This window comes from Thamnophis sirtalis, unplaced genomic scaffold (genome assembly GCF_051295495.1).
Source record: "Thamnophis sirtalis isolate CommonGarterSnake01/CBP01778 unplaced genomic scaffold, rThaSir2_p1.2 scaffold_3, whole genome shotgun sequence".
NCBI lineage: Eukaryota > Metazoa > Chordata > Lepidosauria > Squamata > Natricidae > Thamnophis > Thamnophis sirtalis.
Window position 1 is genome coordinate 83,514,735 of NW_028261383.1, and position 14,688 is coordinate 83,529,422.

At 37.5% G+C, this 14,688-nt stretch overlaps 1 protein-coding gene across 2 annotated transcripts in view; it reads left to right on the top strand.

Moving 5' to 3' along the window:
- The window catches only part of RNF145 (ring finger protein 145), a 75,430-nt gene that overhangs the window by 1,280 nt on the left and 59,462 nt on the right, over positions 1-14,688 (top strand). For both annotated transcript variants that reach the window (XM_014070767.2, XM_087709390.1), the window contains exon 2: positions 12,708-12,920. In XM_014070767.2, coding sequence (XP_013926242.1) covers positions 12,737-12,920 — 184 coding nt within the window. In that variant the 5' untranslated portion in view covers positions 12,708-12,736. The remainder of the gene's footprint in view (positions 1-12,707; positions 12,921-14,688) is intronic.

The window sequence follows — 14,688 nt, forward strand, 5'->3', positions numbered from 1 at the left end:
AAACCACTAGTTCTGAAATCTGAAAGTTGGTGAAGGAAATAAAAGCCTATCCAAGGTTACAGATCATGCGACTAGAAAAAAGGCTTCAATTTGTTAACGACTTCCCATAGTTGGGGTTTTATATTCCCTTCCTTTTAAAACTTTCCTATTATGTGCAGAAAGTCTACAAGGAAGTGGAGAAGAAGTACAATTATTGTAGAAAGCAAATGCTTATGGGGAAAAATGCTTTGTTGAAGGGCCTCTGCCTTGCTGCTCTTGCTTATCAGATCAAATTCTGTTAAGCACTTTTTCTTTTCCAAAATTGTAACCTGTAATTATCTTTTCTTTTTTAAAAAAAAAAATCCATTTGGGACCATTTATCAACTCAATTCACTGAGTTTATGCTGAGAGGCAGATAGTTTACTGGAAAGCTTTCCTCAAATTAGGTATTACCTTTTACCCTGGCAAGAACCCAAGAGTCATGTGTTAATGAGTGAGTTGAACTGGTTTGAAGGAAAATGTGATGTTAAAGGTACAGTAATTCCATGGGCTGTTTCTGTATTGGGAAACACGAATAAATGCTAACTAGTGTTTTTCAGGCATTCAATTTTTTTTTAAAGTAAACTTCAGAACAATTTAAAATAGTGACCTGTGATTATTCTCGATGTAGTTTGGTTTTTTACTGATTACGTTTGCTACTCTTAGCATGGAGGTATTTTTTTCTCCATTTTATCTTCTAAATAAACAACAGTTAACATGTTAATTTCCCCCTTTTTAACTTTAGGTATGCAAAACTGCAAACTCAGATTTACTCTCTTGGAAACAATAGGGTGCACTACAAATGTTTGAGTTGCAGGTGATATTAACTTATTTGGAAGTAACCGTTGCTATCTAAATTTACAGACTGGGATCAAAAGTGTAATAAGGCAACAATTGCTTATTTAATTGCTTGACATGTTCGTTTATTGCATTTATAGTCTAGCTTTTCTCTGAGATCTCTAGGTCTGTATATGAGGGCCCTTTCTAAATTTATTTCATATCAGGGACTCTGTAAAATAGACTGAAATAGAAAATGATTAGCTTAAAATCATTTGGTGAGCCCAGTGGTTGAGTAGAAATGTGAACCTAGGCTTCCCCTTCTCAAGTAATATTCTTTAACAAACTAAAACACTAATTTGTGTTTGTAATTGTGTTTGAGGGTAAGACTTCTAGTTTGCTTCAGTCTCAAAAACAAACAGCTCAGATAGTTTTATGATATTTGTTGATTTTCTTATGGGGAATGGTAGCTTCCAAAGGTCCTGTGTTATACCAAACAGAAATTTTTCAGCTGTAGTTCTTCTTAAAATAGTGTAAAAGCTCCTTATTTGCTACAATTCTACTTCTTTTATAGCTGTTTGAGACATAACCTTGCTGGAGAAAAGGTTAGTAACCCAATTTGACTATGATCTAAGGGAGAAATAAAATTCTGTTTGTTAAGGAAAAACAGGCTTCTGTGAGTTATAACAATGTCTCATATATTTTCAAAATAAGGGCTTAGTTCACATACCATACTAATCTGTGGTTTGCTGAATAAATTGTAATTGGTTGAGTTGGCTCTTTGTGCTGAACCAGAGACCATGTTTTAGAAATCATAGGGGCTGATTTCTCACAGATTGACTATTTAGCACAATTGCTGAATCTTTTGAAAAGCAATATCACCTTACGCTGTTTTGGTCTACAATTCTCATCATCCTTTGTCATTACCCATGTTTTCCAATGTTAACAGTAACTGATGTTCTGAACATTGAAGGGCATGGGGTTGCTATTCAATTGCTAAAAATAATATGAGAAGTTAGATGAGACCAGGACATAATTTGAATAACAACAAGAAAGTCCACTTTGTTCATCTTCACACCAAAACAACTCTATTAGACAAAAATCTACTTTAATCTCCCTCAACTTCAGATATCTCTGAAAGTGTATAAGAACTGTAGCTAAACTAGATAAAGTCCTAGGCAGAATTTATGCTGATTATTTATTTAGCATATGATGGGAACATGGCAGAAGGGAAGAAAACCTATTCAGTTCATGTTATTGTAAGTAAAACATCTATGGGGGTATGGCAGTGGCTTCATAACTGAACGTCCAGTTCAGTATCCAGGCAATCACCTCTTTCATTGCTTCGTGTAGGTCTTCTAGGAAATTAGAGAACATATATCGTGGGCAATCTGGCATAATTTGTTTAATGGTTTGCATGTCAGGAGCACAGTCACAACAAAGGGAAACTTTCCATCCCCACTGATGTAGGGCAGAGGCACTTCTTCCAATATCACATCTAATTCTGTTCAGTTTCGTTCAGATAGAGCAAGGCTGTCAAACTCCCAGCCCACAGGCTGAATCTGTCATGCACTGGCCACGCCCTAGCTTGGTTTAGCGAAGGGGGGGAAAGTCCCAATATGTCATGTGATACTCCCATGACGACATGAGTTTGACACCCCTGAGACAGAGCAAGGTAGTTCAAAACCAGGTGGTTAGATAGAGGGATCACAATTCTCTGGATTAAACTGGGTACATGTTAAGTGAATAGCTATTTTCCATGCTGACTTACAGGACTTTAATCTTGTGATGGACTGCACATTGTCCTGGTGAATAGGGAGAGCCTTATTATTCAGCATCCTTCACCATAGTCAAGCATGAGCTTGTTGTCTTCTAATGTGCGGTGGTATGATGTTACTAAGGACTGGTAACAGAAGTGAGATGCAGTGTTCCAGAGTTGATAAGCATTGTCTGGTGGAGTTGCACATCGACTGTTTGTGGGTAGGTGCTATTCAGCCACACACTGGTACAATATTTAGCTGTGGAATAAACCAAAGTTGTTGCTTGTAGGGTGTCAGCATCAGCACCCCAAGCCAATCTATTCAGTAAGTTATGGTGGCTGTTCAATTTTTCAGCTGTTTTTTGCAGATATTGTCAGAAAGTTAGTGATCTGTCCAGTGTAATCCATAAGTACTTTCAGAGTTATTACATTGTAAAATACAGTTCCAGAACTTCACTGAAGGCTGGTAATTTGCATTTCCATTGCTGAGGTGTAAAGTGGCTACTTCTGTTTTGTTAATAGCAATAGCAGTAGACTTATATACCGCTTCATAGGGCTTTCAGCCCTCTCTAAGCGGTTTACAGAGAGTCAGCATATTGCCCCCAACAATCTGGGTCCTCATTTTACCCACCTCGGAAGGATGGAAGGCTGAGTCAACCCTGAGCCGGTGAGATTTGAACCGCTGAACTGCTGATCTAGCAGTAGCCTGCAGTGCTGCATTTAACCACTGCGCCACCTTGGCTCATTAAGTTTGGTTGGAGGCACCATTTTTTCAAGTAGTTATTCAGCTTTTGGAGATCTTGAGAAAGGATGTCTCCTGTGCTGAGGAAACATTGAATACCCTTTCTTATGCCTTCCAGTTTGCTTTAAGAAAACTGTAAGCACACTTTTTATTGCCTTTCAGTTACCCTTTTGGTAATTCAGATATTGGAAGGGCAATTCATGTTTTAAATTCTGGCTTTCTTTTGAATTAATCTATTGATTGGTACTATTGTGCATCATTTGAATTTTTTTTTTAAACTGCAGAATCATGAATGGTTATCAAGTGTCTAGTGATCTGAAAAATCACTGAGAACATTGTTCAAAATGTACTGAGGTTGCTATACAATTTTTGAATCTGTGGGATGAATGAATTCAAGTGACTTCTCTGGAATTCTGTATAATTTTTTTTCTTTTCGGGATCAAAACTATCATTCAAAATTAAGTCAGTGTTTTGCTACTGAAACTTCCATAAACGTATTTATTTCTACCACCAGTATTATCAACTTGAATTTTAACTTTGATGTAACTTTTTTTTATAGCTCTGCTATAATTTTGAGTGTGTAAAAAAGGAACCTAGTTCAGTTCTTTGAACTATTTTATATTTTGTATTATAGGTAATCCTTGACTTGTGACAACCATTGGAATGAGATTTCTAGTTATAAGCTATTACATCATAAATTGAGGCACTCAAGTGACCACATCTAATGTTAGGACATTATTTTAGTGGTCATTAAGTGAATCATCAGGATTATTAAGCAAATTCTATGATGATAAGTGTGAACCCATTTTTCTGAATGAGCATGTTTTGCAAATCACTGTCATGTGACTATGAGATGTTGCAACTAGTTGTAAAAGCAAGAAGGCTTCAAGGCATCCAAAATGCAATCAGATGAATGTCAGGAAGGGGTGTGGCACAGTATTTTATGATGGCCAGAAGTGCTTTATGTGCCATAAACACCCATTCTGGGCTTGTCATAATTTTGAACAGTTGTTAAGTGATCGGTTGTAAGTCAAGGATTATCTATACAGCAGTTTTGAACAGCAGTTCGGTCTTACTAATTGGTGAGTAGTAACTTCTTTTCCCACCCAGAGAAACTGATAATCTTTGTTAAACAAAATTTTCTACTGTGAAATAAATATGGATATGGATTTATTGCAGAGTCCCAAATGTGCTTTTTAAAGAGGCAACTGGACTTTCTGGTTTTTCTTTGAAGACGTTTTGCTTCTCTTCCAGAGCTGAAGAAGCATCTTGGATGATAAGTGAAACGTCTTCAAAGAAAAACCAGAAAGCCTCTTGAAAAAGGAACTTTGAGACAACCATGACCTGGATGACTGAGAATCTCCATTGACATTTGCTGTAGAGTTGTTTATATGATTAGTCAGTGGCATCAGTTGGCAGGTACTGAGAGATGGCAACAGATTTGAGGAAAATGTTTTTTATAACAGGGCTGCCTCTGAAACCTTTATGCTACTTTTCCTGAATCTGGAGTCTTCAGAATTCATGCCGAATAAGAAATACTGAAAGTTGAAGTTCACACATTTTACCGTACTAATTAAATAGTACAGTGCACTCAGCTTGAAGCTACTCTAGGCAGTGTACAATCATAATAAAACATTTTAAAACAAATATATAAACAGTCATTACAAAAATATAAAAAAGCATTATTAAAAATTAGAATATTAAAAGTTTCAAATGTACAGACCATACACAGAGTGTGACTGTAGCGGTATCAACTACAGTGGAGCAATCTAAGAGCATCTCTGGTTCCCTGGGACCCTGAGGCCTAATAACATAATCAGGTCTTGGAGGATGTCCAGAATGTTCACAAGGATGGCTTTCGGGTGGGTGGGTGGGGAATGTCTCACATCCAAGTGTAAGGCCCAAGCATGTGGTACCTGCAACATACTGTCTCTCCCAGATCTTAATTGGATGGGCTGGTGTAATCAGAGAGAGGGATCCCCCCAGAAAGCCTGGCCCCAAATTCCTTACGTGCACAATCATACATACCTGACCAATAAAGAATTTTATTCTATTCATTTAATTTTCTGATCATTTAAATTTGGGGGGGGGGGAGAGAACATCATTAAACATTGCTTTAGCCAATAAATTTTATTGGGCTGGCTCTAACATACAGAAGGAATACATATGGAAGAAGTTGTTTAATTCCCCAGGCCAATCAAGAAAACTTTGGATATTGCTTTTCTCATGTTCATTTTCCCTCTCCTTGTTCATTGACACTTTCTAAATCTAATATGGGGGGAAATGTCCTGACCAGCTTTCTGTCACTGGACAGAGGCTGCCTGAATAGAATCCCTGGGGTTCCAAACTACTTCAGTTATTTAACTAGCAGGGTGAAAGGCTGAAGTAGCTTTGGCATAATCTGATAAGTGATAGCATCTTCTGTGGATTTCTGGTTAACGTGTACACTTCCCAGGTCCATTTATTTACTTAGGGTTGCCTTCAAGTAGATTTCAGCATGTGACAAAAAGGTTGGACAGAGTTACCATATTTTTGGGACTGTAAGACGCACCGGTGTATAAGACGCACCAACATTTTCACGCTCTTTTAAGGGGGGAAAAGGTGTACATTATAATCCAAAAAATATGGTAGTTGGCTCTTAAACATCAAATACTCTCCCATAATGGAGACCCGCTGTCATACACACACCCGCCTATATTTGCTGAAATAATTCATTCCACTTTTTTGGATCTAAGCACTGGTAGGGTGTGCATCCTTATGGAAGCACTGTAAGCAGTAGTCTAGCAAGAGTCTCTGTTATCCGCTTTATTTTTAATAGAAAAGGATCCCTTACTGTTAAAGGCATTGTGCTAAATAGCTACCTATAAATGCTTCTGTTCGGAAGCTGTTATGTATTATTCTGTGAACTGTGTAGAGAGGTTGGTTTGTTTACTAAGGCTTCTTTCCTTAGTTAAACATTGTATTATATCTTGTTTCTTTTGTACTATGGCTGTTTCTTTAATCTGTGGCAGCTGTCCAGAACAACCTTACTCTTGTTACATGTTTCTTTCATTTGAGTAAGTTCAGTGAACCATAGTAGCTACACCTGGCAAAAGTTAGTAACATTGGAGGAGAATCTTTGCAGGTTTTAGAACTGTTTCAGCAGGCATCTTATTTGCTTTTTGCATTGCAGAAGTTCAGAAGAATTAGCTTTTGAGCTGTTTGTCCTGTTGACAGAAAAAAAAAACCTGCTCTGAAACAAGTTGAGAACCAGTTTAGTTGTGTTGTTGTTTACGGCATTTAAAAGCGTTTGCACATTTCAGGATTAGCCAAATAGTGCTGCATAGTTCAGTTTTCTCAAGCATTTTCAGGCAAGAACACAAAAATATTGTCTTGGATGCTAGAATAGCAGACAATAAATATTAACAAGCATTATGTTTGAAGAGAAGTAAGGTTTTGAAGAAATGCATAAGATAGGAAATTCCCACTTCTTTCTAAATTAAATATTGAAGAGAGAGAAAGAAGAGAGGGGAAAAGTTCCTTTTTTTCTCTTAAAACATGAAGACATGTTTAATAAACAATGGGCCAGGTGAGAGAGGGATGCAGGAACAGTGTGTTAAGACCTTTATTTCTCTCTCACCATTTGCAATAGTGGTTACAAGGAGCAAAGAGAAAAGGTGCAGTCCCCAGCAGTATGTTGTGTTAAAGGAGCATTCAGGGTGGGTAAAACAAATCGATATACATTTACTGCACCATGAAATTAACTTTGCTACCACAAGATGTGTGGTGGCTTCCAGTTTGGCTGGCTTCAAAAAAGGATCAGACCAATTAATATAAGTCAGGGGGATCGAGGTCTCTTAGCCTTGATGGCAGTGTGATTTCTTCCCCTGAAGGCCATCCTTGCTGGACTAGGTAGGCCAAGTATCAAATCCATCAGAGCACTACTTAGGTTCTTAAGTTCTGTTTGAAAAGAGAAGCGGCAATCCTACTTCAAGATGTAAGCAAGGTTTTTGTAAATATAAAATTTATTGATCAGTTTGCCATAAGACCAACATGAAATATAAAACATTTAATTCAATATTTGTTTTGTTCTGGAAAGGTAACACTTGACAAATCCAAGATTATCTTTTGAGAACTTCAAAATGACATGCATACTAATTTATCTTAGACATATTAGTTCCCCTAGACTTTAGAACTGCAGGTTTGGATAAATGTTTAACCTGTTGTAACAGCTCATTCCGCTAAACATTTTGCAGCCCCCAGGGATGAGATGAATAATATAAGTGTGAAGGCAAGCAAATGCCAAATTATATTTGGAGAGGTTAATGTCTATTGCCTAATGCCTTCCAATCAAGAGTTTTGATATCTAAATGTGGGCTATACCCTACTTTAGGGAAGTAGGCTTCTGCTCATGTAATCAGTTTTCTTGCTCTTGTCCCATGTATGTTATCTAATAGCAGCTGAAAATAAGTTGATGCTTTTACCATTTCTGTGAATTCATTCTGCCATGACTTTTAATTCCCCTAGTTGTGGTCAATATTGAATTCAGCCCAAGGTCTGCTTGGAAGAAGGATTCATCAAGTTCAATTTAGGCGCTAGGTGTAGTATATAAAGGTAGCATTAGAATTTTACAGATTTTAAGTGGGTGTGCATTAACAGTAAACAATTTAAGGGTATAAATATAATGTGCCTGACTGCCCAACTGAAATGAACGCATGAAAATTCTTGCCTGGAGATGGTTGGCTGGTTGGAGCACAAGGTAAAAGCATAACCTGTATCTATAGCTAAACGAAAATATTTTAACTATTCCACCCATTTATTCTTCAAAACTGGCATAACAATGTATCTGTGGTGGTGGCAGTGGTTAGAATGCAGTACTGCTGGGCTAATTCACTGCTCACTCTAGGAATTCAATTCTGAGCGGCTCAAGGTTGACTCAGCCTTCTATCCTTCGATATCATGGAAGTAAAATGAGGACCCAGATTGTTGGAGGCAATATGATGACTCAGTAAACTGCTTAGAGAGGGCTGTAAAGCATTGTGGGGGTGTGTGTGTGGAATAAAACTCTAAGCACAATTGCTATTGATCTCTGACTATGGGCAGAGGTTTTGGTTGTAACAATGTATTTTGCAGCATGTACGTTTGTGTATGTGTAAGTTTCACAAGCCTGTAATACTCTGTTTTCCTGAAAATAAAACCTCCCGGAATGATAAGCCCAATCGGGCTTTTGAACGCATGCAGTAAAATAAATCCTCCCCTGAAAATAAGCCCCCCTGGAAATATTGCAACACAGCAGCAGTCATGAGGTCACCACACTCACCGCCTCCTGCACCTCAAAAATAATAAGACTTCCCCCAAAATAAGGCCAAGTGCTTATTTTGTGGGGTCAACAGAAAATAAGACCCTGTCTTATTTTCGGAAAAACACAGTAGGTTAAAATGATATATAATAAAAAAATGACAATGTGATTTTCCTGTTCTCCATTTTGATATAGTAGCCGAGAGATACCACCCAGAATCACTTGTTGAGGTGGGCAACTAAAGAAATAAAACAAACAATTCATTAAGAACTAATATCATCTATAGATAGGTTGGAAGTGGAATTCCCAGAACCTTCCTCTCTTGCTGTAATTTATTAGCATGTGGTTTGTTATTCATTTATTGCTGGCATAGATCTACTTGCAGTACAACAGATGGGAAATATATGGGTTTCTTGACCTAATTTCAAAAGCTTTTTGCAAACAGTTCAAACTTTTCGCCAAAGTAATCAGATCCTTTCCCAACTGTGTGCTGGAGAGGAGGGTGGGAGAGATATGGAGGTGATGTCACAAAAAGGAGATTTACCTTTAAAACTACAGAGAATGTGTTGCCGACATCATTGGGCTTCAACATTGGAACCCACAGTGCACTTTTCCTGAGTGTTCCACAGAATAAAATTAAAATTAAAAACATTGGGAACTTTTTTTTAGTGCTCCCAGTAATGAATCAATGAAAGGCTTTTTGCTCAGTCATTTTCTATGAGCTTAGAAGATCCCAGAATATGGGCAAACTGCCCTGTAAATTAGGGTAGATTTAAATCAGATCCATATAAATAATGGTTTAAATCACTAGTTGGGAAGATTTTGTTACAGTTTAAACGACCCATATTCTCAAGTCTGGAAGGCTCTATAATTTCTGATAAAATGCATTTTTGTTTGGCGTAACACAAATTTATATTCTTCAGGATTCAGCAGTACTTGCAGATTTGGTTTTTAGAACGTACATATTATACAGACCAACTAATCAGATTTTTTTTCCAGATAAATTTAATCTTAACGGGCAATGTCTCTTACCCCTAATTATAGACTATTTATGGAAATATGTCCCCAAAAGGATCTGGTTTATGGCTTACTGTCATGTTTAGAATTGTTTGATATATCAGAAGCCTATCCTTCAAATCTTCAGGATCAGGATTGTAGGAATTCACTTTGTATTTTGCTTTCAGTGCTTTTCCCCTATATACAGTATATGCTCAAAAGCCTTAGTCCTTCCCAAAGTTTTCTCCATTATTCCAAAATCCCTGTATTCATTGACCTTCTTTATCATTTACTTTTAGAAAGAGATCAGTTATCAAGCAGAATGTAAGATCTCTCTCACCCTCCCCAAGAATTGACAGAAATAGCAATATAACAGAGACAAAAATCCTGCTGAACATTCAACTTCTCCTGTTTGTCATCCTATAGTTCTCGGCTCTGGCTGAAACTAATTTTGGAGACTTTTGAATAAATGAGCACATTTATATTGTGTGTGCATATATGTATGGATGTATATATCTGCCAAAAGCCACATTGTCAATAAAGGTGGAGTCAGGAAAAAAGAAACAATGTTAATTGAAGTAATAATTTGATTAAAGTAAATGCCTGTAAATTAAGGTACCGTGTGTGTGTGTGTTTGTGTGTTTGTGTGTGTAAATTGATTCATATCTATAAGTGCTAACCATTTTATGTCGCACAGAAAATGCTGGAAACTGGCAAAAAATATCACAAATTGTGATCAAAGTGACTGCAGGACGCTGCTTCCTCTCATTTTAGAATGATTTTTTTTTAAATCACCATTTTAGAAAGTAAAACAATATCAATTAGAAGTTATGTTCCTGGTTATATTCATTTTTATGATGCAGAATTTTAAAAAAAATCTTATTTAAATAGAAGAAACACCCACCCTATTATTGATATCATTATCCAGCTTCATTGTATGTACAATTTGGGCAGCCTTATGCATTTATAAAATAAATATGTTGGACACTTTTTATGGCTGGTCCAAATTATATGACATAAGTAAGCTTTGCTTCATAAGGCGTGTCTTTTATAAGGAGGCTTCCATGTGAACTATTGCCTTTTATTATGGAGTTATTTGAAAGTTGCCTTACCCCTGAATTATATAACATTCCTGGGTTCAAAAAATTGCAATAGGTAGTTAAACATGCTAGCCCTGAATTGAACTCTCACTCTTTGGTTCCCATTAAATTTGCCTAATTGAAGAATTGATATTGTGAAGCCCCTGCATTTTCTTTATGCCAGGGCCCCCTCCTCTAGAAATCAATTTGAATGTGGCAGGTAAAGGTTAGACATCTTAATTTATTTTTCCTTCTAAAGAGATTCCTTTAGGTATGAGGGAAATAACTCTATAGAGTGTAGAACATCATTAGCAAATTATTAGAACAGAAACTTGTGCCTTAGATAAGGAAAATGCATTTCTTAATGATTGTCAGAATAAAGACAAGGCTTGATAAGAATCCCCACAACATTCAGTTTGCAAGTGAGTTTGAGCTGTATCAAGTGGTAAACTGATATGTAGGCTTGGTTTTTTTTAATCTAAAAGATAGTCATTTAATTCTTTTCATATATTGAGGGAAACTCAGTAGTGATGAGAGGCAGTTGAATGTTTCCATTCTGCTATTTTAGTGATGTTTTTATTCTATTTTCAGGACTGAAAAGATAACTGGGACTATATCGCCATCCATACTGATGGGATTTACTATAGTAGTATTTGTCTTCCATCATGCTGTGACTCAATTTATTTACCTACTGTTTATTCAAGTTGTGCTCAGAAAATAGAAGCTCAGCTTTTCTGCTTCCTTTTAAAGACTGGTTTAGCATGACAAATTCTAGGCTGTGTGTGAATGTTCATTGGATGTACCCAGAGTTTTGAATGAATTCAAACCTGGGTATGGTATGGAGAGGTATTTGGTTGTGCTTGTTAGTGACCTATGGCAAGCTCAAGGGAGGGTAATGGTGCCATCCATTCTGGCTCTTCTTGATCTCTCAGCAGCTTTTGGTACCATTGGCCATGGTATACTTCTGGATCAGTTAAGAGGTTGTGGTGAGGACCACTATTCTGCAAGGGTTCTCCTACTTGGTTGGTGAAATAATGGGAGCTGTTAAGCCCTAGGCCCATATGCCTCAGGATTCTGCCTTATCCTCCTCCTTTTTACTATCCATGTAAAGCCACTGGGGAGGCCATAAATTAGTTCAGGATTAGGTGCTGATGATACCCAGCTGTCTCCAGCTGTCCAGGTAAAGTGCTGAGTCCGTTCCTAGTATCTGGAAGCTAGGAGCATCTGGATGGGGAAGAATAGGTTATTGTTCAACTCTGTCAAGACTAACTGGTTATGGGTTTGGGGTCTCTTGGACTTGGAAGTTGCAGAGTTTCCATCTTTGGTTCTAGATGGGATGACACTATCCCATTCAGACGAAAGAGCAGGAAGCACCTATAACTATGGGATCCTTTGCAAAATTGGGTCTTGTGCACCAGTCACACTCATTCTGGAACTTGAAGGCCCTGTTCATGGTCACTCACACCTTAGTCACCTCCCAATTGAACTATTGCAGCATTGTGAGTAGTTACGGGTTCAGCTTGTTATACCACTAAATACTGCTACCAGTACTGTGAGCTGTACTGGCTCCTAGTAGGTTTCTGGGTATTATTCAAGATAACGGTAACACTGGAGATAGGACTGGGTTACTTGACAGCTGTCCCCCCAAGAACATTTGCCAGTCCCACATGCTTCCGTGGGGGGTTGGCATCTTATGGTATTTAGAAAGCTTTTCTGTAGTTGCCCTTGCTTTCTGGAATGATCTCTCACCAATATATAGTTGTCCCCAATTCTCCTTGCCTTTAGGAAACCCTTAAGACTTGGCCCTTCCCCCTGGTATTAGCGTCTGATTGAGTGGGAGCACCTCCTGCCCCAAATTGTATTTGTTGTATGCTTGGTTACTATTTTACACTTTTGTATTTGTATATTTGTTGCTAGGTAGTTATTGCTGATACATTGCCCAAAGTCACACAGCAAATTGGGTAGCTTTTTAAATCTTAAAACAAACAAATGCAATGTTCATCAGTATTACATCTATGGCAACTGTTAAACTTACTTGCTGCTTTTGGTTCTTTACAGTCTGCCCCACATCACAACAACGAAACAGCATGGCTGCAAAGGAGAAATTGGAAGCAATGTTGAATGTGGCCTTACGAGTGCCAAGCATCATGCTTTTGGATGTCTTATACCGATGGGATGTCAGTTCCTTCTTCCAACAGATCCAAAGAAGTAGCCTAAACAACAATCCCCTCTTCCAGTACAAGTATTTGGCCTTTAACATGCATTACGTGGGTGAGTATATACGTGGAGAGATGATTGTTACAGACCAGTATTTCTCGACTGGAGAACATGCTAGTGGGGAATTCTAGGAGCTGACGTCCATATAGCTTAAAGTTGTCAAGATTGAGAACTTGTAGGTAATTGTTACATTCCGCTGAAGTAAAACCTCTTTCTGACTAGATTCAGAGCATCCAGTTATGTCGTAATTGACCCTAGGAACTAAAGGAGTCAAAGTTGCAACCTCCTATTCACACTTTTAAAAGCATGCAAATATTCCAGAGACTTTTCACTAGGAAATTACCAAGAAACACAAACTGTTCTGAGGTGGTGTTTTCTAGACAGGAAATTCTGTTTAAAAAAAGCCCTTGTGCCATGCTTAAAACACAATATTCATCACTGCTTTCTCTCTTTAAGATGAACTCAGCCATGCTGGACTCTACCCTTCCTCCTTTTTATTTCTGATCTGAATGAGGAATCAATTCCTCAGTAGACACTAGGAAGTAGGGGTGGGGGGAAGCAGAGATTATATTGTGCTTGCTTGGACAGATAAGAAAATTGCATTCAGATATATCAGTACCTTGTTAGAAAAACTGTTCAGTTCCTTTTGCCATGTTCCTTCGAAGCAGTAACAAAAGGAAAATTGAGGCTTTTACTTTCAATTTCAGTGAACAGTAATTTGTCATTAACAGATCTGCTAGGGTAAATGTGTTTAGTTTTAATTATGGTTTATTTGGAGAAACCAGATTGAATCAGTCATTTATTGTCTTGATTCTTCCAGGAATGTTAAAACTGATTCATGCAGTGTTTGGTGCATAAGAACAATATGGGGTGGTTGGAAACAAATACAATAGTGTGTAATCTCTTTTTTCATGCTTTCTGGACCATGTTGTCCTAGGCTCTATCATAGCACTAAATTATGGCTTATTGTCCATCCCACCAGGAAGCTCTTCAAAGCAAAGCAGTTTCCTTCAGGAAGGAAAGCAGTTGGAACAAGAATTAATTGCACTTCTTGTATATGTGGAGGAGGCTATTGGCTTAAGTAGCTTCATAGTTTAACCTCTACACTTTGGTCCAAAAAGTGTAAAGTTTAAGTTAAGACTATCAAGTACATAGTCAGAGTCTTTCTCAGGGCCTCTTGAATTTCACAGTGCAGTCTACCCAACTCCATTAGTGAGATAGTCCTTTAATTCTGAAGCAATATTTAATTAAAATATTTGTAACCTACCTTTAAAAATGGATCACGGGGCAGGATGAAATCAATAAAACAGATCAATATACAGTAACATGAATGTTAAAGTACCAGTAAGTCTTCTTATTGCATATTTTTATCATTGGTATTTGAATTCAATCTCTATGTATTATTTGTCAGGACATACAGAAACTGGCACTATTATTTGCAAACATCTGAGATTTGGAAGAATATGTTGGGGTTTATGAAAGCTTTGTGCATTGGAAACGATTCACATCACATCTCTAACTAAGCCATAATGAAGTTGATTAGTTTGGGTTTTCGTGTCTTATTAAATAAACCATTATTTAAATCCTGGTTTAGTAATATGTGTGATATAACATGGGTGTTTATAATAATAAGATAGCTATGGATTTGGGAAGATGAGCAATAGTCTGTGGGAATGTCCAATTTGTTGACTGTAGAAACGATTAAGAATCAGATTCAAAACATTCAAGGACTATGCCTTAATGAACTCCCTTATAAAAGAAAGCTGGGGTTCCTGTCAGTTCCCTAGATCCTATATCATATCCCTAACGTTGCTTTAAAACT